Source organism: Coffea arabica, chromosome 8e (genome assembly GCF_036785885.1).
Source record: "Coffea arabica cultivar ET-39 chromosome 8e, Coffea Arabica ET-39 HiFi, whole genome shotgun sequence".
Taxonomy (NCBI): Eukaryota; Viridiplantae; Streptophyta; class Magnoliopsida; order Gentianales; family Rubiaceae; genus Coffea; species Coffea arabica.
The window spans coordinates 50,784,014-50,810,141 of NC_092324.1; the positions used below are offsets into that span (position 1 = coordinate 50,784,014).

Consider the following 26,128-nt stretch of genomic DNA (forward strand, 5'->3'; position numbering starts at 1 on the left):
GTGCGATCTTGCGTATGTGAACTTGCTAGCAATTGGCACACCGGCTGGACTATTGTCCACAATTGGCCCTAATACCTTTTTATGGGCAAAAAATAAATGTAATTGGATAATTGGCACCTAAATCAATGATAACCTTAACATTAGTGCTGCATTTAGCCAATATAATTATCTTATCTACTTCTAACTCCATCAGTTAATTAGTCCACTTGCAGCTTCTTAGCCCTTGTATAATGTGTGTCAAGGGATGACTACGTCTCAGCTATAAAGTCTATATACTTTAACGGAGAGTTTGTAACTAAGTTTGGAACTAATTGGCTTTTTGGCTTATTCCTTTATTGTACAGTATGCATCTACCCCTCCCCCAAAAAAAAAAAAAAAGGCAGACCTAATAAAAATGAGTATGAAGCAATGTCAAGATTTTACCACCCCAAATCCCCTCCCCATAAAAGAGGGGTGGGGTTGGGGGGGGGGATTGAAGAAGAAGAAATTTTAAAAAAAAAAAAAAAAAACCTGAATTCTCCTGACAGACTCGGATTATTAACGAATAATGAACTGTCCATGTTTACCAGAAGTAGGAGTAATGCGATAATTTTCTTAGAACAGAAACAGTAAATAATTCGAAGACATTACAACCGATCATGTGGATCTGAGGTAGTTCATATAAAGTGGCCAAACATTGCAGCCTACTAGTTGTTTACAATCTATCAAACTACCCGGCTCTTCTCATGACATGGGGATGCAAATAATACAATAGAGCCAAAACATATCTCCATTATTAGCTGCATGAGAGCTATGACAAAGTGTCAGGTAAGAGTTTCTTTTTGTGACACCACCTGTGGGTTTGCCTCCATTTCATACGTGAGAAAATCTAATATACAAGTCCAACTAAAAAAAAGAATAATCAATCGGCAGTTTTAATCTGTTCAAGTATTCTTGAACAAAATGCTGTAATCAGCAGTATAGGAGATTACATGTTTGGACAAGGAATAATGTTAGAAAAGTAATTCAAAACCCTGTTAATTAACAACTTAATGTCATGCATCTACCAAAATTAACTCGTGAATCTGTCAATCTCGGTCTTAAGTAAGGTACGGTATCAAATAATAGTGGTTTCAACAAGAAAATGATACTTGCTATTTGTGCTTTTAGAGAACTTAAATCATATATTTGATGTAACTAATGTGAACTCTCAATGGTTTGCAATGATCAAACAATGATATAGGTAAGGAGTATCCAACTGAATAAACAAAGGCACCACAGTAAAACGTTGCTATCAGCACTAGTCATCCTTTTGGTTAGTTAAAAGTTCCTCTAATTCGAATTGTATATGCAATGTGCTTATTTTTTAAGTGCATTTCAGGGTCGTTTGCCAAGGCATTGAACTACATTCCTGAGGCAGCAATGGTCGTATGCCAAGGCATTGACGTACTTGTCTAATAGGGCATGAGTCGGATTCCTTCATGCTGTATGACTCATGCTGACAAATGCAGCTAGATAAAGAAAGTTAAAGGAGTACGTAATAAGAAAGGTAGGTCGGAAAAAGTCTTGATATCATACTGCTATAGCCTCAAAATGACTCAGCAAGATGCGTGATTGTTCCCATGTTATGTTTCTGTGCTCACATGAACTTATGCAACAAGGAACGTTATGAAACCTTCGAATCTTTTGTCAGATCTTACGCGATTTGGGAAGTTCTTATGAATCTTGTAAAGATTTAAGATAAAGAAAGAGTAACTACATACTGATACCATGCATTTCCCGATTTAATATGTTTGAAAATTCTGTACAGACTGACAAGCGGAGTGACTAATCTCTAGTTATTTGATCTCTAGTTAGGCCCATATGATTTGCACTCTTCTATAGAATGCTGGCGCAATACTAGGCTAATTGTTCATGTTTCATCTAAAGTTGCAAGGGGAATTCCCCAGTAGACGCTAATGAAGCTCATTTTGCAACGAAAATTTCGAGATGGAATTAATTTTTTTAATTCTTCAAGTGCACACAATAGCAATGAGGATGAAAGAGTACAAACAGAGGAGGTTGATCTCACTACATCTATATAGTTCTGTCACAAATAATAAAGAGAGATTGGCAAAAGAAGAAGTATATAACTATATCCCCGCCGCCGGGGGGGCCTTTCCCAAACAAAAAATTCCAAAGTTACGTTATATTCTAGGAAATGGGGAGACCTGAAACTCAATATGGGAGCGCAAGAGTTGCAGGCACTGGTACTAATTTGCCCCTAAGCTTGTTTCGTCATTTCGTGTCATCTTTTTTGTCTTCCTTCTTCTCTTCTTTTTTCTCCTCTTTCTTCTCTTCTTTGGCAGGACCAACTGATACTATCTCTATTTTTCCAACTTTCTTCAACTTTTTTGCAATTGCAACCGTATCCATTTGACCTGTTACCGTTATCTTCTGCTCCTTCATATCAACGGCAATCGAATCGACTCCTGTCCATCGATGTAACGTAGAGAGAGTTTTCAATTTCAGAATCAAACAACAAATGAGTTAAAGAAAGGAAGAACATCATAGTTTTCTAAACTAGCTATACAAGAACTGAAGGGTTCAGCAAGATATTTGATGAAACCTACCGTAAATGTCAGCTACGGCCTCCATCGCTTTTTGCTTAGTCTTCTCGTCACTCATGGTCATGAGTTTCAGCACCACCTTTTGCTGTATCCATTATCCAAAAATAAGGTCAAAATTTGCAGATATGAAGCAACATGTTTCATATCGTTCACAATCAATACGATTAGCAAAAATGATGATAATTATTAACAATAAAACAAAAGTAATAATCAGCAGACTGGAACATGAGATGAAATTTTGTCGAAATGAATTAATTGATACCTGTTCCATGTTTCTTGTTGAAACAAATTCCACAGAATTTCAAGAGGATGCCACCAGAATATTGGCTGAGATATTTGGAGAAGTGGAATGAAGGGTACTCTTGAACTCCTAACTTGTACCTTTCGTGGGCAGGCTCCTGAATTTTAAACAAGAGATATGGTCAATGTCAGGCATATTTTGGTACGTAATCCAACCACCTGCTATTTTCAGGCTTCTTTGGCATTTCCTCCGGGCAAGGAATCGAAGAACCGATTCATCTTCCCATAGTTTGATTCATGAAAAAGCTACAAACAAACAGTGTTTCTCTACTTTGAATTAAACGTTATGTTTAGTCATTTCCTCTTGGCAATTTTTTTAGTTACTGTCCTCGGATTGAAGGACAGTCGTTGCTCTTGTAATTGCAAATAATGCAATTTGTAGGCCTGGCTGACCATCGCACGTCTCCCTTCCGCGTTCCAGCTCATACAGCAAAGATTATCATGCAGGCAAAAATTCAACGCTTGAATAGTAGCTTAATGACAAAACAAGCAATGTTTTATTAGTACATTATTTTATTTTTTTTTTTGTTGTCTGCAAAATATTCTTGAAACCAATATAACAATTACACACAACTTTAATCTGATTTCTTATTTGTGAAAACCGATGATACTAGTAGCCTAACAACATTGGTGTCTACAGCTCAGCCCCGTTACCAGACGAACAAATTACCCATTAAACAATTTGAAAATTTTAACTTGCAAAGTATTATTTGAACTCCATTTTTTATTATTTGCACTCCCGTCATTTGTTTTATCATATAATTTAATAAATGAAAACTATATAACTAAATGATATTGAGAATATGATTAACAAAAATGAGAGTGCAGATAATATTTTCCTTTTAACTAGTCTCATGCAGCATCAATCAAATACACAAAGACTGCATTAAACCCAAGGACGGTGTTTTTTCTTTTTTGAGTTTTCAGTTTGAAGGGAGCAGCCTTTTTTTCTTTTTCTTTTTTTTTTTTTTGGGTGGGGGGGGGGGGGGGGGGGGGGGGAGGGGGAGAGTGGGGTGTGGGAAAAAGGACCTTCAATCATGTGAAAATGTCAAAAAAAAAAAAAAAAAAAAAAGGAAGTAGAACTTGGAGTTTCTCCTCTCATACCCAAGAGCAGATTAATTCTCTGTTGAACACTTCTCCTACGTTGGACCGGATGATCCTGTTGCATTTTCCACTGCATCCGCACTGAGCCCATTACAAGGCAGGATATGTTCATTTCATTGGATGTGACAATGGGCCAAGACATTTCATTGATTTTGGGGAAACCCATGTAGAACTTTATTCGGTAGACAGGACCTATGCCGGAAATGAATAAGAGATGGATCACAAGTCACAAAATTGCCGGTCTATTCGCAAAATCACGATGTTGGTGCTTGAAATGGTCATTATTTGTGAATATTATTTTACTTACATTATAAATATATTTATAATCATTTTTTATCTTTTATAATCACTTTTTTTATCATACATATATCACATTATAAAAAAAAATACATATAGTATTATTCTAAATATATTTTTTCAAATAATCCTCTATAACACTTAAACATTGTTGATACTATTTTATTATTTTCGATGTTACGTTCCGAACAGTTTACCTTTTTATTGATCGACCATTTGGCAAAGTCTCCTTTTGGTGTAAGAGTTTCCGTGTTCTTGAGATGGAGCCTGAATTCTCAGGTAGGCAGGCATTCAGCTTGTCCAAAGATTACAAGAAGTTTTTCCATTTGCTACCAAAAAAATATGGAATTTTCAAACCACAATTGGCTTTATTTCACTTCTATTGGCATATGATAAGGGAGTTCTTATGCTAATCTTTTTGCAAAGATAAGTGCGAATTCACAATAGGACATCAGTCTACTCATGTCTCCCAAATCTTTGTTAGGTAGAGATAAAATAATAATAATATTGATGCAACGCGCTTCTTCGGCCAGATGTATCAAAATGTAGTGAGACAAGACATTATCTAACTGGAGATGAAAAAATAACTAAAAATTTATTGCTTCCCTGTACAAAACAATATATATACTTGATTAGGGGGGAAAAATGACCTCAATACTTAAAAACCTTCAATATTTTTTGTTTAAAAAGGCTTAGGTAATGTATTTTTATCCACCAAATAGTTAGGCTGATCATGGATCTGGTTAAGCATTCCGAGACATTGAGATCTATGCTCCCATAAACTGCTAGCTATATTCTTGGATTGAGCTTTGCAGCAACACCAAATTCTGGAACTCTGCAAAAAGTCAAACAGATCCCCAGTTGTGGAGGAGCGTTGACTCTTATTCATCACAAAATTCTTTGTTTCTTGGCCTATGTCGGCTAAAATAAAAAGCTTGTACCAACGTGAGGTATTGCACTATAATTCTAAAGACTCAAAAATTAGAAAAAAACAAAAGAAAAATATGGGCACTATTATTCTAAAAAATTGTGGTTTCATTTTACTCCGGAATTGGAATTAGGAATTATCTCCTCTATAAATGTAGTCTAATACGTATAGGATAAACTTAACACAAACCACAATTTGGGGATAGAAGGGTCTGTGATTAGTAAATTATGACGAAAAATTCCATCCAAGAATGAATGTGCATGTGATTTCGCAGGCAAGGGGCTAATACAAACCTTCTTCAAGGGGCTGATTTGTTGGACCGACAATTTAGGCACCAAGATGAATAATTATTGGCTTGTTTTGACTTTTCTGCCGAAATCACAAAATACCACTCGCTAGTTGCTACTACTATATCTTCAAGTAGAAGCCCAATTTAGCACAACGTTAATGACAATTGATCACATAAATGCTTCACTAATTTTCGCCACTCACAAAGAGTCCCATCATAGAAAGTAATGATAACTACAGTGCTTTAGGAATCTAAGACATGAAAAAAACAGTGAGGCGTTTACTCAATCCGACTCCCATCACCACTTCGGCCTCTCCGAAATATTGAAAGCATATCTTGGTGGTTGTACAGAGTCGTCATCAACTGAAAGCATGCAAAATTCTGGATTTTATAGAGATCTGTCAAGCGCAAAGTTTTGGAGGTCACCAATGAAAAAGGGTCCAAGAACCTCTGCAACCATCATGGTCCTCCTCTTTCTTCTCGTAGCAGTGTGGATTTCTTCTTCATGGATTAACTCTGTAAGTTTTCAGAACTCATCTAGACAATTCAACATAGTACTGCGTCCCATATGGACGCATGAAGAATTAAATGGCATATTTGTTCTTGCTAGATCTTGAAACCTCAAAACTAATCTAATTTACCTTTGTCTGAAAATCTTAGTACCAGTACTTTTCTGTTGTTGTGCAGACAACTTTGGCTGTAAGTAATGAAAGAAAGCAACAAATGATTGTTTCTACGCCGCAGAGGAATTCTGCAAAGAGGAAGATTGAAGTGTCACTTAATTGTTCCTTGGGAAATTTGACACAAACATGTCCGTCAAATTATCCAACAACGTTTGGTTTCACTGAAACTGACGATGGATTGTCAAATGTGACGTGCCCTGATTATTTCCGCTGGATCCATGAAGATCTAAAGCCATTTAAGTCCACGGGGATTACTAGAGACATGGTGGAAAGAGCTAAAGGGACTGCCCATTTCAGGTTGGTAATAGTGAAGGGGAAGGTCTATGTGGAAAAATACAAGAAATCAATACAGACTAGAGATGTGTTTACGTTGTGGGGGATTCTGCAGCTTTTGAGACGGTATCCCGGAAGGTTACCGGACTTGGAGCTCATGTTTGATTGTGATGATCGGCCGGTTATCCAATCGAGCAGCCATCGTGGACCAAATGCAAAAGCGCCACCACCATTATTTCGGTATTGTGGGGACCCGTGGACACTGGACATGGTCTTCCCTGATTGGTCTTTTTGGGGTTGGTAAGTTCTTCTAACCCTTTCTTTCTTTGGTGGTTAACTCTTTACATGCCCTTTTTTTGCCATTATTTTCTTCCAAAATACTAATGAATAACAAGCATGATAGACGGGATTTGTATGACTTATTAAATGCATACATTTATATTTATTTTCTCTTGGCTACGGTGTTAACTTTTTCTTCTGTATGTTTGCGCATACATGTTTCGGTAAATTTTACTATGATCAACTTATGGGACAATTCATAAGTTGCTCAAATTTCAATAAAAACTTGACAACTAAATAATTAATGCATATTCAATCGTGAAAGCATATGTCAACTCATACTTATTGATTAGGGTAAACGGAGGTTACCACTAATAACTTTTCCTCTAAGGCTACCTTTTCACTGATTAACAGTAACCGCTAATGTAACTTCTGTTGTGAAAAATGCTGCTGTTGAATTTGCTTTAATCTGGTCCCTATTGCTGTGGAGCTTTTTAATGGAATGATGGCCGTAGAACAAGAATAATGGTAGGTAGTAGGTCCAGAAGTCCATTGTCTTTTGGCCAGGAATGAGTGGTGGTGAAGATAATAAATAAATACACTATACAAGCCACATTATAATGAGTAGTAGTAATATTATATTTTGTCCTTTAATGGATCAATTCCGCGCCCACATCTAGATATTATTTTCCACAAAGTGGGTGTCATTTTCTCATTTCAGAAGATGGGCTCCTGTGGCTAATTGCTGAACCGAAAGAATGGGTGCAGGGCTGAAATTAACATAAAACCGTGGGAGAATATATTGAAGGAGTTAAAAGATGGGAACAACAGGATCAAGTGGATGAAGAGGGAACCATATGCCTACTGGAAGGGAAACCCTTTTGTAGCTGACACCAGAAAAGACCTCCTTAAGTGCAATGTCTCGGACAAAGAGGACTGGAATGCTCGCCTCTTCATCCAAGTAACTTTTATCCAATTAATTTCCATGGGGAACCTCGTATGACTGTCATCATTAGTGAATTGAAGCATTATGTAAAGTAGCTACAAAATTCAAACTCAATCATCACACTTTTGACCCGGATTTAGATAGTGAAGATTGACATTTTAATGGATTAATCATATCGATCCTTTCTTGATTGAACAAGTTTTTGTGTGATATTGTACATTTTGTAGGACTGGATCCGTGAGTATGAACAAGGGTATAGGCAATCAGACCTTGCAAATCAATGCACTTACAGGTACACTTCTTTCTTAATTACCATACATATACCTGGTACTGTTAACTTCTTATGAAAGTAACATTTGGATAGTGAATTTTCTTGCTTCAGATACAAGATATACATTGAGGGATATGCATGGTCTGTTAGCGAGAAGTACATTTTAGCCTGTGACTCCCCCACATTGCTTGTAAATACCAATTTCTATGATTTTTTCTTGAGAAGCATGCAACCTGTACACCATTACTGGCCTATAAGAAATGATGACAAGTGCAGATCGCTCAAGTTTGCTGTAGACTGGGGTAACAGCCATAAACAAAAGGTACTTGATGTTTGATCTATGCTTTTCACATTTGCTTAATTTATCAGATGTGGACTATAAGCAAATTCGTTTGTTAGCCCTTTTGCATTTGGAGACTAGATGGCGGATTACTGTTGAATACTTGCAGGCACAGGCAATTGGAAAAGCTGCTAGTGATTTCATTCAAGAAGAGCTCAAGATGGAGTTTGTTTACGATTACATGTTTCATTTATTGTATGAGTATGCAAAGCTTTTGAGGTTTGAGCCAAAAATCCCAGAAGGAGCAATGGAAATATGTTCAGAAACAATGGCTTGCCATTCAAATGGAACGGAAAAGAAGTTCATGTTGGAGTCCTTGGTGAAGAGTCCATCCGAGAATTCTCCATGCAGTCTGCCCCCTCCTTATGAACCTCTCGTTCTTGGAACCTTTCTCAGAAGGAAAGCTAATTCAATCCGGCAAGTGGAGACCTGGGAAAACAATTTCTATGAGAGCCTTGAAAATGGTAGCAAGAGCAAAACTTCTTAGGCTGACAAGACTTGGGGCTTTTTTTTTTTTTTTTTTGGTCTTTAATTTCTTTTCGAGGCCTCATATTGATTATTCTTGTGGCCTTGAGAGAACACCGGCATAAAACTGCAAGTCAAAATATACAATTTCTTTCGAGATGGTACTATATATACTAACAAAAAAGAGAACTATTTTTTTTTTTTGTTTTAATTAGCGTATTAGCAATCTCTACTTAAACACAATAAGTAACTTCCGTAGAAAGCAGTGATTAATGACTAGTTAATCCTAATCTTGTACAAATATTTCTTCTTTTTTTTTTTTGCTATACAGGTAGAAGAAGTTGTATTTTTTATAGGTTTTTTTTTAACGGATAGCTAATGAGCATTTATTAATATACCTAACTCATACTCAATTTATCATATGAATGCACACGCTAATAATTATTACCTTGTTCTTGCTTTTATACACTTTCTCTAATTAATTTTATTTTTGAAAAAATTTAACACATGAATTACAGACCCTAATTATTTTGGATATATGATTTCTGGTTGAGAATTGTTTACACCTACGAATTGTACAACAGCCAAATAAACAACCAGCACGCATTGGGCTGAGAAGTGAAACGACACTTGATCTGAATTTAGCGTCCGTCGTCAAAACCCGTCTGCTGGGGACGTGGCTTCATAAATTGAGGCCCATCTCATCTACCTTGTCTTGGGCCCTTCTGGTGTGAGCATACTCAATGCACCGTACCTAACCCAAGAATTTTGAGTAAAATTGGAATGTTTTCTCTTGCTTGGGTTTTATAGTTGATTGATGAAGCATATTAACTTTAGACAATTCCATTCCAACAATCACTTCATTTATTGCTGGACATTTAATAAACCTGGCAAGAAATAAAATTGAACTTCTGAAAGGTTTCCTGGAAAAAAAAAAGAAAAACAAAAAAGAGTCCCTCTATTTACTACTAATCTTCTAATCATATAACCATTCATAGGCATCAACGAATTTGCCGAACTTATTTATTTGAAATAATACGACCATTTTGATAATGACAGTGTGGAATCCCTAGTCAACGCGTTCGCCACCCGAAGGTGCCTCACATTATCTCGACTTTATTGAGTCGTTTTTCATTGAGATGTGACTAACGTCCGCATCTAACATCTAATCTGACACTCGACATATACTACTTGTATAAAGTTGACCTACGGTGCCCTTGTAGCTGTCGCATCATCCTCAATTTTCGAGATCCATACTGTGGCTTGCAGGTATAAATACCTCTCCTCCTTACACTCAAATGTAATATCTACTTGTCGACCTATATACTCGTCTTCTACTCCTAAACTCCCTATCATCTGATTTAAATATCAGAGTCTCCCCATGGGATTTTTCCTGGCTTTGTGCCTCTCGTTATGGTGTGTTTGCAGGTTGGAAGCTCGGTTCGATCCCGCCCGCACAGTTAGGATCATTTTGTCTTTTGAGCAAACTTGAACTAGGGCCATGCTTTAGGAAACGAAAGCTTAGAGATTCATCCACGGTCCCTTTTCCAGTACATGACAAATGTCCAAGGCTAATAAAACGTTTAACCAACTGCCCCGCTTTTTAACAGTTTTGATGTGACCAGGAAACCAATTAGCGAACTAGTTCTTTCTTTCTTTCTTTTTCACCAAATGCTGCGCTTTCTTGCTTTCATTTGTTTAACGCCTCTTTCAAATTTCTTGCTCTCTAATTTTGCTAATCTTGCTGAACATGACAGCATACCAACCCCTCCAATTTCAGATCAAACGTATGAAACATTGGTGTAATACCAATCATGCATAGATTTCCAAATGCGTACTAAATTTATATATATTTTCTAATACTATGTTAAGCCAAAAAGGACAGATGTTACGTTTTGCCCAGTTGCTTAAAATTCAGTTCTTAGTCTGGATTGAATTCAGTTAAAAGCGAAAGTGAAGGAAAAGAGAAAGACGAATCTGTTCTTCTAAGATGAAGCTGCAGATCCTGGTAGTTTTCATTTTAGTCTAGGCACATTAATTTATTCTATTTCATGTCTAAGGAAAGTCAATAGTCGCGCTTTTACAATCCGGCTTAGGAATGACTATGAATTTCCTTTTTGCTTGGAACAAACTCTAAAGAAGTCAGCGGAAGTTTACTTTGATCCGGAGCTGATGTGCTACTAAGTAGTACACTATTTGCCTATAAATCAAATAAAGGATGTTAAATCCTTTTTGCATATCTAATGTTATTTTAAGATAATAAGGATGTTGAATTTTCAATAATTGGAATTATATATATATATATAGATAAGGCACCAACAAATGAGGGAAATGACGGCCCGTTTGTCAAATGAGTTTTTTAGGTGTTTGTTTCTAAAATTTTATTGTAATTTACTGTAGAAATTGTAAAAAAAAAATTTAAAGTACGTAAATTTTTGAATATTTTAAAGTGCATAGTTTAAAAATTTTGAGAAATTTTTTAAAGTTACTGTAGTTAAAACGGTTAAAAAACTTGTAGCAGATAAATTTAGCCAAAAACTTGCTTGCCAAACAAGGCCGACATCATTAATCTTCGGAGAGTAAAGGATAGAAGTGACATAAAAATTGCTAAACTGCAAGAAAACTTAGAATGATCTCAATTGAGTTAACAAGCACATCTAAGCATAATTAACCTAATTGTCTATCAAAACCTAATTGTCTATCAAACTGTCCCCAAATTTACTTTTTCTTTATTCCTTTTGTATAGATGGGGAAAGTTTTTCAAGACAACCCACATACGACTTATAACCCCTCTCAATTCAAACATGTCGGGGTAGATTTGAATTAAACTTCGACTTGTCCTGTCCCGACCCACCATGAACGCTAGGCCTCATCACTCACTAAAGTTTCTTACGTTTGTTGGTTTTAAAAACTATGCTCATAAGACGTTTGAAAAGGAAAGGAAACAACTAATTAATTGCAAGTGTTTCATGCAGTAGATTAAACAAACCCAACACATAGGGCCCGACAAGGGAAAGTTCCAGATCAGTAATCAAGAAGGAGGAAGACAAAAAGGAACCCCTCCACCACATCATCAAGATGGCTTTACAAAAGCAGCAAATTACCACCTTAGAGAGTGTAATTAAATTAGCTGCTGGAGAGTGAAGACCATTTTTGTCCTATGTTTTGATAATGCGTTTGTTGTTGAGTATCATTCACGTCAACATTATTATTATAAGCTCCCAACCTTGTCACAATAAGAAAGATAACTATCAGAGAGTTTTTCTAATATGACTAGCAAAGTATAACGCATATATTCATGGTAATTTTTAAAATTTTTTTCTAACACGAGAGAGATTATATTTCAACCCAATATATTTAATTTCTGAATATTCAACTTTAGTTGTTAGATCAAAGTCTCTTCGACCGTATAATCATGCTAAATATTTGTACGACTACTTGGATTTTTGTCCTGATGTTTTGTTTCTTTAGGTTTTCTTCCTAACTTATATATTGTTGAATTTTCTTCTTACTCTTCTTCTTCTTCTTCTTTTCTTATTTTCATCTAAGAATGGCTCAAAAGAAATTTGTCTATTTGCCAAAAAAATTTTGAACTGGCACCTAGTATATAATCAGATTAACGTCCTAACCAACTTAACTAGTTGAACTACCAGTAGTAGAAGTCTAAAACAATAATGGTTAAAGTGTAAAACCAACATTTGAACTTACTACCAGAAAAAAAAAAGGAGGAAAACTTTCAAGACTAGGACCATATATTTTTTTTAATTTGAATTTATAATCAGTAAGAATTGAGATGGACCCTATAGTGCTTCCCCCTTCTAATTTCTTTTTGCCCTCGACAAATCATTATTGGAGATGTATGACAAGTCAAAGAGGGTAGGACTAGTACATGATGGGAGCATGTATAGTTTTCAAAACCATTTAGAAATTTGGACAATCATTTAAAAGCGTTATTTTAAAATTTGTCTAGTCTTGTAAGTGTCTTGCTTGGAAGCACCGTCGATGAGGAGCCTTTGTGTTTAAACAATCTCCTTGTCCTTTCGTCACTCCAGAATATACAAATGGATTTTGACTATTATCAATGTCAAAAAATAATCATAGAGCGTCACCCCCAAAATATTTCGAACATATCACCCCATTCTAACAGCACAATAATATATTTGTAAAAGATTTAAGAACCTAAAATTATGTAAAAAAAAAAGTCTCTCTGTCTCGTCTGTCTGCATGTCATTTTGCTTCTTGGTCTTTGCCTTCTCTCATTCGTGAAGAGGATGAGGTAAAAAGTGAAAATCAGTGGTAGGAGTTGTAAAAAATATTACCCTTATTCGATGGTTTGACTACTTTTTGGACATTCAAATTTGACGTTTTCCTAGCTAGTGTGCTGGACGGGCTGTGTTGGGAATCACCAATTATCAACTAAGACCGGAAGACCATATGGTTCCCCTTTAATGATCGTGGTAAACAACCTGTCAATTGAAGAAAATTTATATCACCTTTTACTTTTAGCCATTGAATGATTTTTTTTTCTCTTTATAAAGAAAGCGTAGAATAGAATTTGGAGTCTTGGTGCATACTCTGGATGGACTTTGGCGCAACTGGAGAAGCCATACAGTGGAATTTTTTTATTTTTTATTTTGGTTATTTTTGAGAAAGCGTAGAATAGAATTTGGGGTCCAACATTCCCATGGGATAGTTTCTTGATTTATATTTGCTCTTTCCAAAAACATCTTGTTCTCTAGCTGGCTTTAGTCTTTCTTAATTCTTACTTCTCCAGGAACCAATTTGTTCCTTTACTTCCTTGTCTACCTTACATTTATGGAAATGATCCGTTATTTACCAAAAGTGAGAGTACTGATATTTGAGGAAACCCAATATTGACCGAAACCCATACCTTTTTGTTCTCAAAATAAATCCCTTAAGTTCAACTTTCACCATCCCTTTGATATTTTAATACCTTCAGAAGATGTCAGAACTTTAGTTTCTTTTTTTGTTATTTCTTATCTTGGAAGCCCAGATAATTTAGTTATTTTTTGCTCAATCACCACTAGCTCAACTCTGCAGCCTTTTTTCTTTTTCTCCCCCAACTCTGCAGTCTTATTAAATCGTATAGTAATAATTAAACATGGGGGTGGGGGGTCGGTAACTTGATCAAGAATTAGGCATAACCCTTCCAATCGGAGGCCTTAAGTAGTTTTCTTGTCTTTAATAATGGTGTTCTTGTATTAATGCTGGCCTTGGTTTGAAGCTACGTGCATCAGCTGATCATCATAGGAGTTCGAATTGCACGAAAGTCAACTTTGTCAGCTGCGTTCCCTGCCCTACCACACTGAAAGGAGGGCAGGTTTTGGGGGTCTAAGATGTCACTAGCAAAGGAGACACCTGATGCTCTCTCCTTCTTTTTTTTTTTTTGGGGTAATTCTGCCAAAAATTCTGTGATATGGTTTGAGGCCTTTGGGCATGTATTGTGGATTCGGCAGACCTTCCAAAACCCCTGCGCATGCATGCACACGCACATAGGAGTGGTCACCATGCAGATGGTAGCATGTAATTAAACAACCTTGCCTAAGCAATTAGATATGAAGCTTGAGCCTAAAAGTGGTCCAATCAGTCTAATTAGTACGAGAATTTTTCATTGAGTGAATCCGTTTAATAAGATTAGCTCCTTCAATTCACAATTTCTAGTCAACCGAAGGAGTTAACCACAGCATGCATTTTGATTTTAACAACACATAGAGGTCATAAGATGCTTAATATATATACATCCAAGATGAGAAATGTAATGAAGTGTGGTAGATACTACTATTAGGAGATAAAGTGACTGAGGTAAGGTAAGCGACTGATGTCTCCCCTAAACTCGATTGAATCCAGTCCTCACCGGCCCCCTTAGATCCAGTTGAGTCTTCCCTTATATTAGAATAGTATAGGATATTATAGATAAAAATGACGATTGATAAAAAAAAAAAAAAAGGGTAAACGATTGATGTGGCTGCACGAAGAAGAAATAAGGAAGAAAAGTAGCACGGGGTGGTAACTAGTGAACCATTAGAAATTAGTGCATGGTAGGTGAGAGTAATAATTGTGGAAATTATGATTATGGCTGCAAAGGGGTAGGAAGAAGCTCGGGCGATGGATAGTGATTTCTGGGTTCTGGCAATAAGCATCATGCATGGATGTAGCTAGCCCCAGTCACGTATACTCTACACACTCGCCTTCACTGTTGTGCGGGACATGCATATTCGGCTCTACTGTTCGATCCATGACTAATTGTCTATTTAGATTATTAAGCCTTTGTTTGCTTCTACATTTTGCTGGCAATGGAAACCTGTTGAAGCTGTAATAAGTGGTATTTAGTGGGCAAAAGAATAGTGCTTTGGGTTAACTGAAGCTCGTCGGTGATAATTTGTCAATACGTTCTTATGCAATCTGAAATTATCTGAAGTCCGAACGTCAAGACAATCGAAAAACCCGAAAGGAACTTATTCCTCCTCCAGGCACCTACATTTATTTCCTTTTGCCAAGAAAACAAATACCATGGCATATTGTAGTTGATGCATGTCTTTTAGATACTGAGAAGTTAACAAAACATCATTTTCGAGGTGGAGCTTTAAGAAGAATGTTTATTAGCGTATACGTCAAAAGAGCATTCAAGCAAGCTATGAAAAGTAATTCAGATTAATAATTTACATTGGCTATGAAGTTTCGCGCACAAAGAACAAACCAGTGTTGGTCGGCCTTAAATTTTGATCAATTGGAACTTGATTATTTTCCATTCTGTTCTTGGTGGGTATTTTGGACAGGGATACCTACTTTTACCACGCTTAATAAATCATTAGCAGGCGCTAATGAAATATCCAGCTAGGGAAATAACACCACTTATTATTGCTGGAACGTTAATCAAAGCTTAGATTATCCATCAAAACCCATTCTTTATTAAATGTTTGTAACTCAATTGATCAAAATATCGACCAAGAAATCCAAACTCAATTAGTAAGAACATCAACCAAATATCCTAACTTGATTCTTTATCCTTTCCCTTCCCAAATCTACTTTTCCCTTGTAAAAAGAAAAAAAAAATATTTTTGCATTAACCAAACAAAATAAATAAATAATACTCAGCTGTTGTAAAGTACTACTGGACTTTTTACTACTAGAGAGTTCTATGATTTGGATACTGTATCGATGAGATTAAATTCACAGTAAAATATAGAATAAGAATTATTAATCCTTCAATTATTTCAAGAATTTAAATCACTAAATAATAGTGAAAAATATGAGTGGATTAGAGTCATGTATACCGTACCAAAAAGAAACAGTAGTATTTTCCTATATTACAACGCATCTCCATCAGAAAAGGAAGTTATACTAGTAGTATACCTTTTTGAGTATAGGGGAAAAAAATTAGATAAAAAACTGAAAAGCAAGAACCGCCCAATTCAATTGATCAAACAGAAAAAACAAAAACATACCACTGTAACAGTTCACCATCAAAATCTCTCTTTTCCCTGTCTTTCTCTCACTTTTCCAACAGAGCAAGTAACCAATTGATTTCTATTCTACATTGTAGCATCAGTGCATATGATCATATTCTATCCATTCCTTGCGCAAAATCTTATTTTGAACTCTGTAGTATTTCTCTGACACCAAACCTCTCTTTCAGTCCAAGATTTCCTTTTTAATCTTTTTTTTTTCTTTTCCAATTTTTCTAACTTCACTCTGTCACTTCCCACTTCTTTGCCTTGCTTTCCTTTGCTTTCAGGGCAATTGTTGCAGACCAAAGATTCATACTTTCACTCTTAACTCTGCTTTATGCCATTAGTTTTGCCCCACAAAGAAATCCCTTTTCTTTCTTTGGCCTTATTTTCCATTTTTCTTCAGTATTCTTTTTTTTCTTATCCTACCAGTGTAAGCTGAATTCTTTGCTAATTGCACCTTGTTTTCCTGTTTCTTGAAGAACCAACTTCTTCATTTTCTTTAAAATTTCTTGCTCAATGTTATTTTTTATGGGTTCTTGGAGTTCTGGGGTTGTCTGAATCAGCAACTGTTTCTTGAAGCTGTTAACGGACTTGGAGAAACATGAGGAATTTTGAATTTCTTCAAGTCTTTTTACTGAGTCTAGGACTCATTGCTGGGACTAATTTGGCCTTTCCCTTAAATGAAGGTGTGGCTCGGCATTACAGTTCTTATTGTGTTCTTAGATCTTGTATTGTACTCTCTTTAAAATTCAAGAATTTGTGAGTAAATTCATTGTAATGTTGTATTAATTAAGTTACCAATCTTAATGTAGGATATTATTAGGCTTAATTGCGATAGTTGACTATGGTTGCGATTATGTAACTAGAAGTGCCATAGTCCACTGTTGATGTAGATTTTTCGGATAGTGAAATGGTGCTATTTTCTGCAGTTTATGCCCTCAAGACCTTTAAAGAAGCTATATATGAGGATCCACTTCTCGTTTTGTCAAATTGGCAAGCATTAGATTCAGATCCTTGTGACTGGCCTGGCATTTCTTGCTCAGTGGCTCGAGATCACGTCATCAAGCTGTAAGAATTCCTATCTTCTTATTTAGTTGTTCGACGGAAACATTTTGTCTACTTTAGTCCAATTTTCATGTTTTCGTGTGTGTCATTGTTCCGTGTACCTAATTGGATGGCAGTTAATTGTGCCAATTTCTTGGTGGTATTGATATGCTATTTAATTTGTGTAAAAGTTTTTATTGTTAATTAAATTGCGACTTGGGTGTTGCAGAAATGTTTCTGGAGCATCTCTGAAAGGTTTTCTTGCACCGGAGTTGTATCTATTGTCTTCTTTGCAAGAACTGTACGGTTTTTCTCAATTCTACCACATTTACTTTTCATTTCATTTTCTGAGAACATGTAAATGGAGGTTAATATTCGATGCTGGTGATTTCTAGAATTCTGCATAGCAATTCACTGATTGGTACAATACCAAAAGAGATTGGCTTGTTGAAAAATCTCAAGGTCCTAGATTTGGGTGCAAACCAGCTTACAGGACCAATTCCTCCAGAGATTGGAAAGTTATCCAGCATTGTGAAAATGTCAGTACATGTGTAGCATTAGAAACTGAGCTTTGTTATCTTATTTGTGTTTGGACTTCTGCTTAACAATTGAAGTCTTCTTGTGCTTTATGCAGAAATCTTCAATCGAATGGGTTGACAGGGAGGTTGCCTCCAGAGCTTGGTAGTCTGAAATACCTTGAGGAACTTCGACTTGATAGGAATAGGCTCCAGGGAACTGTCCCTGCCAGTAATGGCTCAGATTTTGCTGATGATTTACATGGAATGTTAGTGGAATAAAATTTATGAATCCTTTCCTGTTCTTTGTTTCTTTTTTTTTTTTGGTGGGGGGGGTGGGGTGGGGTGTCTTTTGCTTAGTGAATGTATCCTACATAACGTCAATTTTTGTTTATTTTTCAACTCAATCTTTTTTTTTCTTGCAATATAGGGTTTTCTTTAAGGACAGTAACTTTGTTTGCTTAATAATTTGTCAGCTTCTTTTTTGCTTAGTAACTTAGTTTTCTTTTTTCTCCAAAAAAGAAAGAAAATTTGTCAACTTCTAAATGCCATTCTTTTGAAGTAGAAACCAAAACTTCTTTTTACATTTTTAATGAGCATTGTTTGTATAGTTCCATAGTGAAATTTTTGCAAACCGGATATATGATATTGAGTACCTCAATCCAATTGCAGCCAAAAGCTCATTTTTAGTCTTACTTTGAAGTTATTGTGTGTTTTGTGACTTTTGTCATTTTAAATTTATCTATGTTGGATTTTTTTTTTTTTTGGTTCTTAAAGAGCCCCTTTTTACTGTCTATCAGGTATGTCTCCAGTATGCAGCCAACAGGTTTGTGCCGCTCATCTCAACTAAAATTTGTAGATCTTTCATACAACTTCTTCATTGGAAGCATACCAAAGTGCTTGGAATATCTTCCAAGGTAGTGTTTCCCCTGTTTGCTGTTTAGTGTTTCTTTTCCTGTCTTCTTTGCTAATTCTTTCTGCATGATGTGTTTATATTCTTCTGCAGGTCAAGCTTTCAAGGGAATTGTCTGGATGATAAAGATCCTAAGCAGCGCTCTGCAGTACAGTGTGGTATATGTCATATCCTGTGTGTTTTTCATGTAAAGCAGCGTTGCTAGAGCCAAGACTTGGAGATCTTCTCTTAAGTACCTTCAGTTTAAAAACAAAATTTAATAGACCAAATAGTTTATATCTTTTTGAAGTGCCTACTTTGAGCTCTGGGTGAATATAGACTGGTGTTTGCTTTATAATTGCTTTCGAGTTCAATCATCTTAAACTATTATTGTAGTAATTTTTTTTCTTGGTAAATTTTCAGAAAACAGTATCAAAATGGCCCTCGAGTCACCTGTTTTCAGCATCTTTGTTAGTACCAACTTTCTTGTTTTTTGACTTCAGTTACAGGTGGTGCTCCAACACCAAAAAGCCATCCAGTAGCGAATACCAGGCACCATCCTGTTGAACATAATTCCAAGCATCAGACCAGTACTTCAAGACCTGCCTGGCTTTTAGCCCTGGAAATAGTAACTGGCGTGATGGTTGGTGCTCTCTTACTCGTGGTTCTTGTCTCTGCACTTCATAAGTGGCAAAACAGACCCTCCATAATTATCCCATGGAAGAAATCAGCTAGTGGAAAGGATTATACAGCCATTTTCATAGGTTGGTGTACATCTACTGTTTTTGCGATATGATTTGAAGACCATTTATCAGCTTTTAGTGATATTTGATGTGGTGCATTTATCCATAGCTCAATTTACATTATCATTTTATTGAAATGATTTTACAGATCCTGAATCACTGAGGGGTGTAACAAAGTTAAGCAGACAAGAACTGGAAGTAGCTTGTGAAGATTTTAGCAACATTATTGGATCCTCTTCAGATAGCCAAGTCTATAAAGGAACCATGAAAGGTGGACCTGAAATTGCTGTTATATCCCTTTGCGTCAAAGAAGAGCATTGGACGGGCTTTCTAGAGCTTTATTTCCAAAAAGAGGTCAAAACATGTTGTGCCCTTCACATTTAGCTTGGAGGATTTGAAATTTGTTTATTTTTGTTCTGCCATAAGGATTTGATGTTATGGATTCAGGTGGCAGATTTGGCAAGATTAAATCATGAGCACACAGGGAAATTACTGGGGTACTGTCGGGAGAGCAGTCCTTTCACAAGAATGCTGGTCTTCGAGTATGCATCAAATGGGACCTTGTATGAGCACCTCCATTGTAAGGAAATCATTGTTGTCTGTCTCCCTTTTCTCAAATTTGTGAGGTTTAATCATTTCCAAACATGTTCCATTTGCTGAATCTCACTGCTTTTTACTCTGTAGATGGAGAAGGTTGCCAACTATCTTGGACACGGCGAATGAGAATTGTTATTGGCACTGCCAAGGGACTAAAGTATCTGCATACAGAACTTCATCCACCATTTACCATATCAGAATTGAATTCTAGTGCAGTATACTTGACAGATGATTTTTCTCCAAAGGTAAATCCTGAGGCTTACATCACCTACTAACCAAAAGAACTTGCCTTAGGGTTTTCTGTTTCACAGACTTCAAGATTGAGCATGAATGGCTAAATCTCTCTTCCCAATTAAAGCCATAAATTTCATATAAATGTAAGATTGTTCAATATGGTATTTGAGTAAGGCAGTGGATACAGTTATTAGCCTGGTCTTGTGAAGATTAATGAGTTCTGGCACCTCCCAGCTGGGAATAGTAGGTGCCTTGTAAAATGTCTAGCATACTCGCATGCACATCAAAATTCTGCCGCTATTGATTATTGCTTTCTGAATAATCTTCCTGAAAAACTGCTGCAGCTGGTTGATTTTGAAAGCTGGAAGTCAATCCATTCTAGATCGGAAAAGAATTCTGGCAGCATCAGCAATGAAGGTGCAATTTGCGTCCTTCCAAATGGTTTAGAGGCAAGGCATCTGGATATACATGGAAACATTTATGCTTTTGGAATCCTTCTTCTGGAAATCGTGAGCGGGAGACCTCCCTACTGTGAGGACAAGGGATGCTTGGTGGATTGGGTAAGAACCCGATCTTTGAATTTTCCCCCTCTGGCCCTGGTTTCCCAACTAATGCATGGATCTGTAAATGGAGAACAAATATTTGCCATGAGTTTTATGTTTCCTTTTGCCTGTGCAGGCCAAAGAGTATCTTGAGATGCCAGAAGTAATGTCTTATGTGGTGGATCCTGAGTTAAAACATTTCAGATATGAAGACCTTAAAGTGATATGCGATGTTGTCAACATCTGCATCCAGTCAAGTTCTAACAGTAGAACATCCATGCAAGACTTGTGTGCTATGCTGGAAAGTGGTATTGACACCTCCGTATCTGCAGAGATGAGGGCATCTTCCTTGGCATGGGCTGAGCTTGCACTTTCATCATAACTAATAGGAAGCTGACACTGTAAATCTGAATATAGACTTTATAGTTTGCCTTTCACCTTCAATTTTTCCCTCCTTTTTCTTTCCTTCTTGCTAGTTCTTTTATAGATTTGAGTGAAGTCATGTACATGCGTGCTATAAGGACAGACAGTCTCACATATGACTAATATCAATTAATTGTATACCGTTGGTCGGTTAGAGATTTTGATCGGTTAGAGATTTTGATGTCAAATAGTAGATGAACCCATGTTGCAGAAGGTACTTCACTTCTTGATAATTGTTTTAACACTTTTTAACCTTTTTATGAAGCCAATCGCAATTAAGTCAGTACTTGGTTATATTGCCTTGAAATGCTACCAGGCAATAATTTACAGAAGGAACTTCAGAACACTGGATCATTTAGTTGGAAGTACTAACAAGACTGAATGATCTTTCCAAGGCATCTTATGCGGAACATATAGATTTTCTCGTACATCATTATCAGATTATGTACCAAATGCTGGCTTTCAGTTGACACTGAGCAATGTCATGCGTGCTATAAGTTCCAGGCCTGCATGATGAACATGTCCTTTTGCTTGTTAGTTACAACAAGGAGGGTCTAGCAAGGATCAAACCTACGTACATGGACACGCCTTTAGAACAAAAAAACTGAAGCAACCTTAAATTGATGAAAATTGAAATCACATTCCAAGCCCCACTTATACGTACACCTCGTACTTTGCTATCAAAGGACTATACTAAGCCCGTGGGAAAAATTTTCCTGGTGGATGACATGCAAATGAATTCCACACACAATCCCACAAAGCTTAAGAGGCCATCGGCACTAAATAATACCCAAAAAGCCTGTAGATCACATCTTTAACTCATTAAAACCCTATTTTCATCAGCTTAGATCGGTACAAAATCCCTTTTAAGTGAATTTTAAAAGCAGCAGCAAAAAGTGCAGGGAAGTTCAGTGCTTGGCACGAGAAAAATGGTTATCATTAGGATTCCTCTTGCCGCTAAAAACGGCAAGTGCTTTCCTCACAGGAGGCTGAAGAGGAGCTCTCTTATCCGTATGGTGGATAAATATGTCATCAGAAGCAAAGATATCATCCCCCTACAGAACAAAGTACCCCGTGTTCTAAGTCAGAAGGAAGAAATTAAGAAACAAAATTAAGATAGGCAACCAAAAGATAATTGCTGCAGATGGGGAGAAATAAAACAATTTTGATACCACCTGCTTATTCTTTTTCTTTGTTTTTGGATACAGAAACTTCTGCGGAAGCTGATCTTCACGTAAAATTGGATTCTTGGTGATAGCATCTCTGCCCCCTTGAGGTAAAGGCAGGGAAAACTGCAACATACCGCAAACCAAAACAAGATAATTACCATCAAATGTAAAATAATGATGCTTATATCTGCCAATTATTGCCAAATTCATTATAAACCATAAGATCAAATTCAAACACTCAAAATTCAGCCATAGATACTGATTGAATCCAGATAATTTCTTGTATTATTTACCCAATCAGCCTAATGCTTCAAGTTTTTCTTCCTTAGTTGTTTTTCTTGTTACTCTCACAAACATCAATGGACAAATAATTGTTTTTAACAAATCAAAGAGAAGCATAAAACAACATCATTCCATCTAATTCAACAGGTAACAAGAACAAAAATATGTAGCTGCAAAATTAGATTCATCAACAGTACTTAATAATGCTTATAAGCCAGCTAACATTAGCAAGGATTTAAAAACCATAAATCCTGAACTTGAAAAGGCGCAAAGGGAGGGGAAAAGAATAACTAAGGAACCAATTTCTTGTCTGAAAAAAATTTACACCAGGGAAAAATTCCAATGTTTAATAAGTCACGATAAGTGAGCCCTTTTTCCCCCATTTTCCTTCTCACAACTTAAAAGGTAATGATATTTATAATGATCCAACATATACACAGTATGCTTCCTAAAAATTCTTCAAAGAGAAAAAAATTAACCCAGGTACTCACTTTTGTTCCACGCACTGATACACGTGGTCGACGTGCTGCAAGTATGATACCATTTTCACCAACAGTAACAGCAACTTTGCGCAAAGTGCCTCCATTTCCACAGTTTGGACAGAAAACTCTACCAATATCCGTAGTGACCTTGTAGCATGCATGGCACTTAAGCACCCACCTAAAGTTACAAATTTAGACAAAAGTCAGTATGCATTTCTCTCAATTTATGAGGCCAGAGAAGAAGCATCCAAACCTAACTTAGAACACTGATACATGCAGCAATTACAGGCAAAATTGCACTACCACTGAAAAAAATAATAATTAAAACAAAAAAAAAAAGATTGAGGAAAGGCACAGTGACAGAAAGAAGCAAAAATTTATTCTACATACCGGTGCAGCTCTCGTATTTGCATTCCTCCGGGTGCTAGGAGGCGTAAACCCATCTGCAGAATTACATTTTGCATTGCATAGTCACTAGTTACACAGGCCACGCTTGATTCAGACAGAGACCGAAGCATCCAGCTCTGCTCACTGCTATTATCATCCAGTGATGCACCAATTCTTTCACTATTCAGGCTCAAGTTATCGAGTCCACCATTGATCCCTGTCACTTCGCCTTCACCTCCAATGATAGCACTTTCGGAATTATCAGAAGTAGCTTCAAAATCATTGGAAATGAGCCCCCTAGAGGGTACTTGCAAATCCTCATCAGCATGAAGAGCAACCGAAGATTCTTCATCAAGATGCATTTGGTGCAAAATTGCAGAGACATCCTTATCATTGTCATTCACTTCACCGGTGGCATTCTCACCTAAACTCCCATCAGCAACCTCTTCAGCACATTCTTCCGCTAGCAGCTCAGGGCGTTGTGTGTCATCAACTTCTCCACTTTCCACATTATGAGATGCATCATCTTTAACAACTTCATCAGACAATGCCCCATGCAGTTCACGTCTAGCTTTTCTTCTCAGATATCTTCTACGTGTACTTCGACTCACAGCAGGCAGCCAATCCCCAACATCATCACCAAATTCCCCTTTTGTTGCATCATTTCCATCTGCCACCATCTTCTTCCCTTCAACCTTAACCTCAACTTTCTTACTTGAGTATTTCTTTTGCCGCCTAAGATTGCCATTTGATACCTCTTGATTTTCAGAATGACATTCTCCACAATGGCCGGTCAAACCATCTTCCATATGTTGATCTTTGGGAACTACATTCAGGCTCAAATCTTTCAGGGGAAGAATTTTTGACTCGTAGTTTGACTCATCCTCTGCCACATGCTCCAATGCTTCCCACTCTTCCAGATTAGGAACATTAGAGCCCCATCCAGGCATGTCTTTTTCAGGCAGCTTTTTTACACTAACAGTGTGAATAGGTGGAGGACTATCTCTGAGATGCTGGGTTCCATGGGTTTGAGCCTCCAATGTATATGTTAAAGCAATGAGCTTAAGATCCACATCTGAAAGTGTCTGCAGATCACCAGTTGCCCTAGCAAAGTGGATAACTGTAAAGTTGCACAAGAGAGAAATCAATGATAGAAGTGAGAATCATCTAAAGAACAGGAATGAACTTGTGCATCTGTTTTAACAGTTTGACCTTTAAGACAAAATTAGGCACTAAAGTAAACTGCCAAAATCCACCAAAAGCCTTTTTGTAGATGAGATGAACACTATTTCATGAGCCATGATTACCTAACATAGAGATAGGGAAAGAGTATTAGGGGTTGGGAAGTATGTGTTTTGGATTACTCTCCTCCTGATTTTGTTCAACTCACTGGAATAGAACAATGGTTCAGCTACAGAAAACTACAACATTGTCAAAGTGAGAGATACCAACAGGAAACAAGAAACACCATCACCAATAAATGAATCCAGTCATAATTACAAGACTTGTCGCACAAGGTGCCACAATAACAAGCTTTATTGCATATCAATGAATTAAAAGTATTTTGCATCAATGCCTAGACTTTATCGTTATTACTGGAACAGGAAATCAGGGAAAAAAACAGGTCTAGAATTAGCACAGCTCTCCAGCTCTTATTCCAACAAGACCAATACTGCATCAGGAATACTGAAACACAACCATATACAGCAAAATCGCATCCAAAACTTTGGCGACTACCGAAATCGATGTTAATATATCGCCACTTCAATGAGCTTGTCCAATTCAGATTCTAACCAACAATGATTCTACTTGGTCACTCAAAAATCACTCTGACTAACAATAACCCAGTTCTGCTATTCCTAAAATACTACTGTCTTCCTATCCATCATTCTAAATAACCAAAGAAAATTAACAATTCGACATGAACAAAAGTACCCTAAGAAAAAAAGTAATCTACTTTATTTCTTGTTTCACTCATTTCAGCTACTCGCCCCAAAATTGCAATCAAAAACCACCTATAACAGCCGAAGTAGAGAAGCAGACATACAGCGTTGAACATTCTAAGCTAAAAAAAACTAAGTAAAAGCTAGCAAAATTATCATTCATATGCCGAAAAACACATCCAATAGCTCGATTGACAATCAAAAGCCAAAAAAAAAAAATCTCGGTCTTTAATCAACTACCTTTTTTGAGGGCATCAGGGGAGGGCTCCAAGGTATCAACCGAGAAAGGTAGGAAATTGAGGGAATGACGAGAGGTGGGGTCACGAATTTCGCTGATAACTTCAGAAACCGAAACGAAACGGTCGGCTATGGGGGCCAGCGATTGCCCGCCTTGAATTATAGCGTTGGCGTCCACTACTGCTACCGCTATTCCCTTAGTCGACTTGCAGCTCCCAACAGCTAATCCTTGAGTCGACTTAGGAGGGGCGGAGGAGGTGGCAGAGAGGTGGTCCGGCACCGGAGGCTGTTGATGCTTGAGAAGGTTGCTCCAAATTGGTTGAGGTGAGGCTTGGACCTCCATGGCTGTGGACTGTGCGTGTTCGTTGAACCCTCGCTGAGCCCTAGCGCCGTATGTACTGAA

The 26,128-nt window shown here is 37.0% G+C and overlaps 4 protein-coding genes across 5 annotated transcripts; 2 read left to right on the forward strand and 2 right to left on the reverse strand.

Moving 5' to 3' along the window:
• Positions 1-2,003: 2,003 nt before the first annotated feature.
• On the reverse strand, positions 2,004-3,211 carry LOC113703484 (heavy metal-associated isoprenylated plant protein 39-like). The gene is made up of 3 exons (XM_027224862.2): positions 2,851-3,211; positions 2,592-2,673; positions 2,004-2,450 (listed from the first exon to the last, which is right to left on the reverse strand). Exons 1-3 carry the CDS (start codon positions 2,857-2,859, stop codon positions 2,257-2,259), a joined length of 285 nt encoding a protein of 94 aa, XP_027080663.1. The 5' UTR covers positions 2,860-3,211; the 3' UTR covers positions 2,004-2,256.
• Positions 3,212-5,519: 2,308 nt separating this feature from the next.
• On the forward strand, positions 5,520-8,903 carry LOC113703483 (uncharacterized). 2 transcript variants are annotated; one of them, XM_027224860.2, is made up of 6 exons: positions 5,520-6,024; positions 6,173-6,762; positions 7,510-7,702; positions 7,915-7,979; positions 8,070-8,280; positions 8,408-8,903. In XM_027224860.2, the coding sequence occupies exons 1-6, from the start codon at positions 5,878-5,880 to the stop codon at positions 8,783-8,785; spliced, it is 1,584 nt and encodes a 527-aa protein (XP_027080661.1). In that variant the 5' UTR covers positions 5,520-5,877; the 3' UTR covers positions 8,786-8,903. The 2 variants fall into 2 exon arrangements, with proteins under 2 accessions (XP_027080661.1, XP_027080662.1); XM_027224861.2 differs by having other exon boundaries at positions 5,533-6,024; positions 6,194-6,762.
• Positions 8,904-16,267: 7,364 nt separating this feature from the next.
• On the forward strand, positions 16,268-21,508 carry LOC113703386 (probable LRR receptor-like serine/threonine-protein kinase At1g63430). The gene is made up of 13 exons (XM_027224730.2): positions 16,268-16,921; positions 17,165-17,303; positions 17,509-17,580; positions 17,675-17,818; positions 17,914-18,063; positions 18,595-18,711; positions 18,801-18,865; positions 19,190-19,450; positions 19,578-19,783; positions 19,877-20,009; positions 20,114-20,271; positions 20,605-20,820; positions 20,939-21,508. Exons 1-13 carry the CDS (start codon positions 16,837-16,839, stop codon positions 21,182-21,184), a joined length of 1,992 nt encoding a protein of 663 aa, XP_027080531.1. The 5' UTR covers positions 16,268-16,836; the 3' UTR covers positions 21,185-21,508.
• A 306-nt stretch (positions 21,509-21,814) lies between these two features.
• Positions 21,815-26,128, reverse strand: LOC113703387 (RNA-binding NOB1-like protein). The gene is made up of 5 exons (XM_027224731.2): positions 25,729-26,128; positions 23,549-24,665; positions 23,168-23,336; positions 22,401-22,517; positions 21,815-22,280 (listed from the first exon to the last, which is right to left on the reverse strand). Exons 1-5 carry the CDS (start codon positions 26,066-26,068, stop codon positions 22,134-22,136), a joined length of 1,890 nt encoding a protein of 629 aa, XP_027080532.1. The 5' UTR covers positions 26,069-26,128; the 3' UTR covers positions 21,815-22,133.

What these genes read in the sequence shown, in the direction of transcription:
- LOC113703484 (XM_027224862.2), bottom strand. An exon ending in GGCCGTAGCTGACATTTACG is followed by an intron (nt 2,451 to 2,591) that starts GTAGGTTTCATC and finishes ATCGATGGACAG; the next exon opens with GAGTCGATTCGATTGCCGTT.
- LOC113703483 (XM_027224860.2), top strand. Translation starts at nt 5,878, where the DNA reads ATGCAAAATTCTGGATTTTATAGAGATCTGTCAAGCGCAAAGTTTTGG. An exon ending in GATTGGTCTTTTTGGGGTTG is followed by an intron (nt 6,763 to 7,509) that starts GTAAGTTCTTCT and finishes GAATGGGTGCAG; the next exon opens with GGCTGAAATTAACATAAAAC. An exon ending in GCAAATCAATGCACTTACAG is followed by an intron (nt 7,980 to 8,069) that starts GTACACTTCTTT and finishes TTCTTGCTTCAG; the next exon opens with ATACAAGATATACATTGAGG.
- LOC113703386 (XM_027224730.2), top strand. Translation starts at nt 16,837, where the DNA reads ATGAGGAATTTTGAATTTCTTCAAGTCTTTTTACTGAGTCTAGGACTC. An exon ending in TTATCCAGCATTGTGAAAAT is followed by an intron (nt 17,819 to 17,913) that starts GTCAGTACATGT and finishes TGCTTTATGCAG; the next exon opens with AAATCTTCAATCGAATGGGT. An exon ending in GCGCTCTGCAGTACAGTGTG is followed by an intron (nt 18,866 to 19,189) that starts GTATATGTCATA and finishes TTTTGACTTCAG; the next exon opens with TTACAGGTGGTGCTCCAACA.
- LOC113703387 (XM_027224731.2), bottom strand. Translation starts at nt 26,068, where the DNA reads ATGGAGGTCCAAGCCTCACCTCAACCAATTTGGAGCAACCTTCTCAAG. An exon ending in CAAATACGAGAGCTGCACCG is followed by an intron (nt 23,337 to 23,548) that starts GTATGTAGAATA and finishes TTGTAACTTTAG; the next exon opens with GTGGGTGCTTAAGTGCCATG. An exon ending in TATCAGTGCGTGGAACAAAA is followed by an intron (nt 22,518 to 23,167) that starts GTGAGTACCTGG and finishes GGTATGTTGCAG; the next exon opens with TTTTCCCTGCCTTTACCTCA.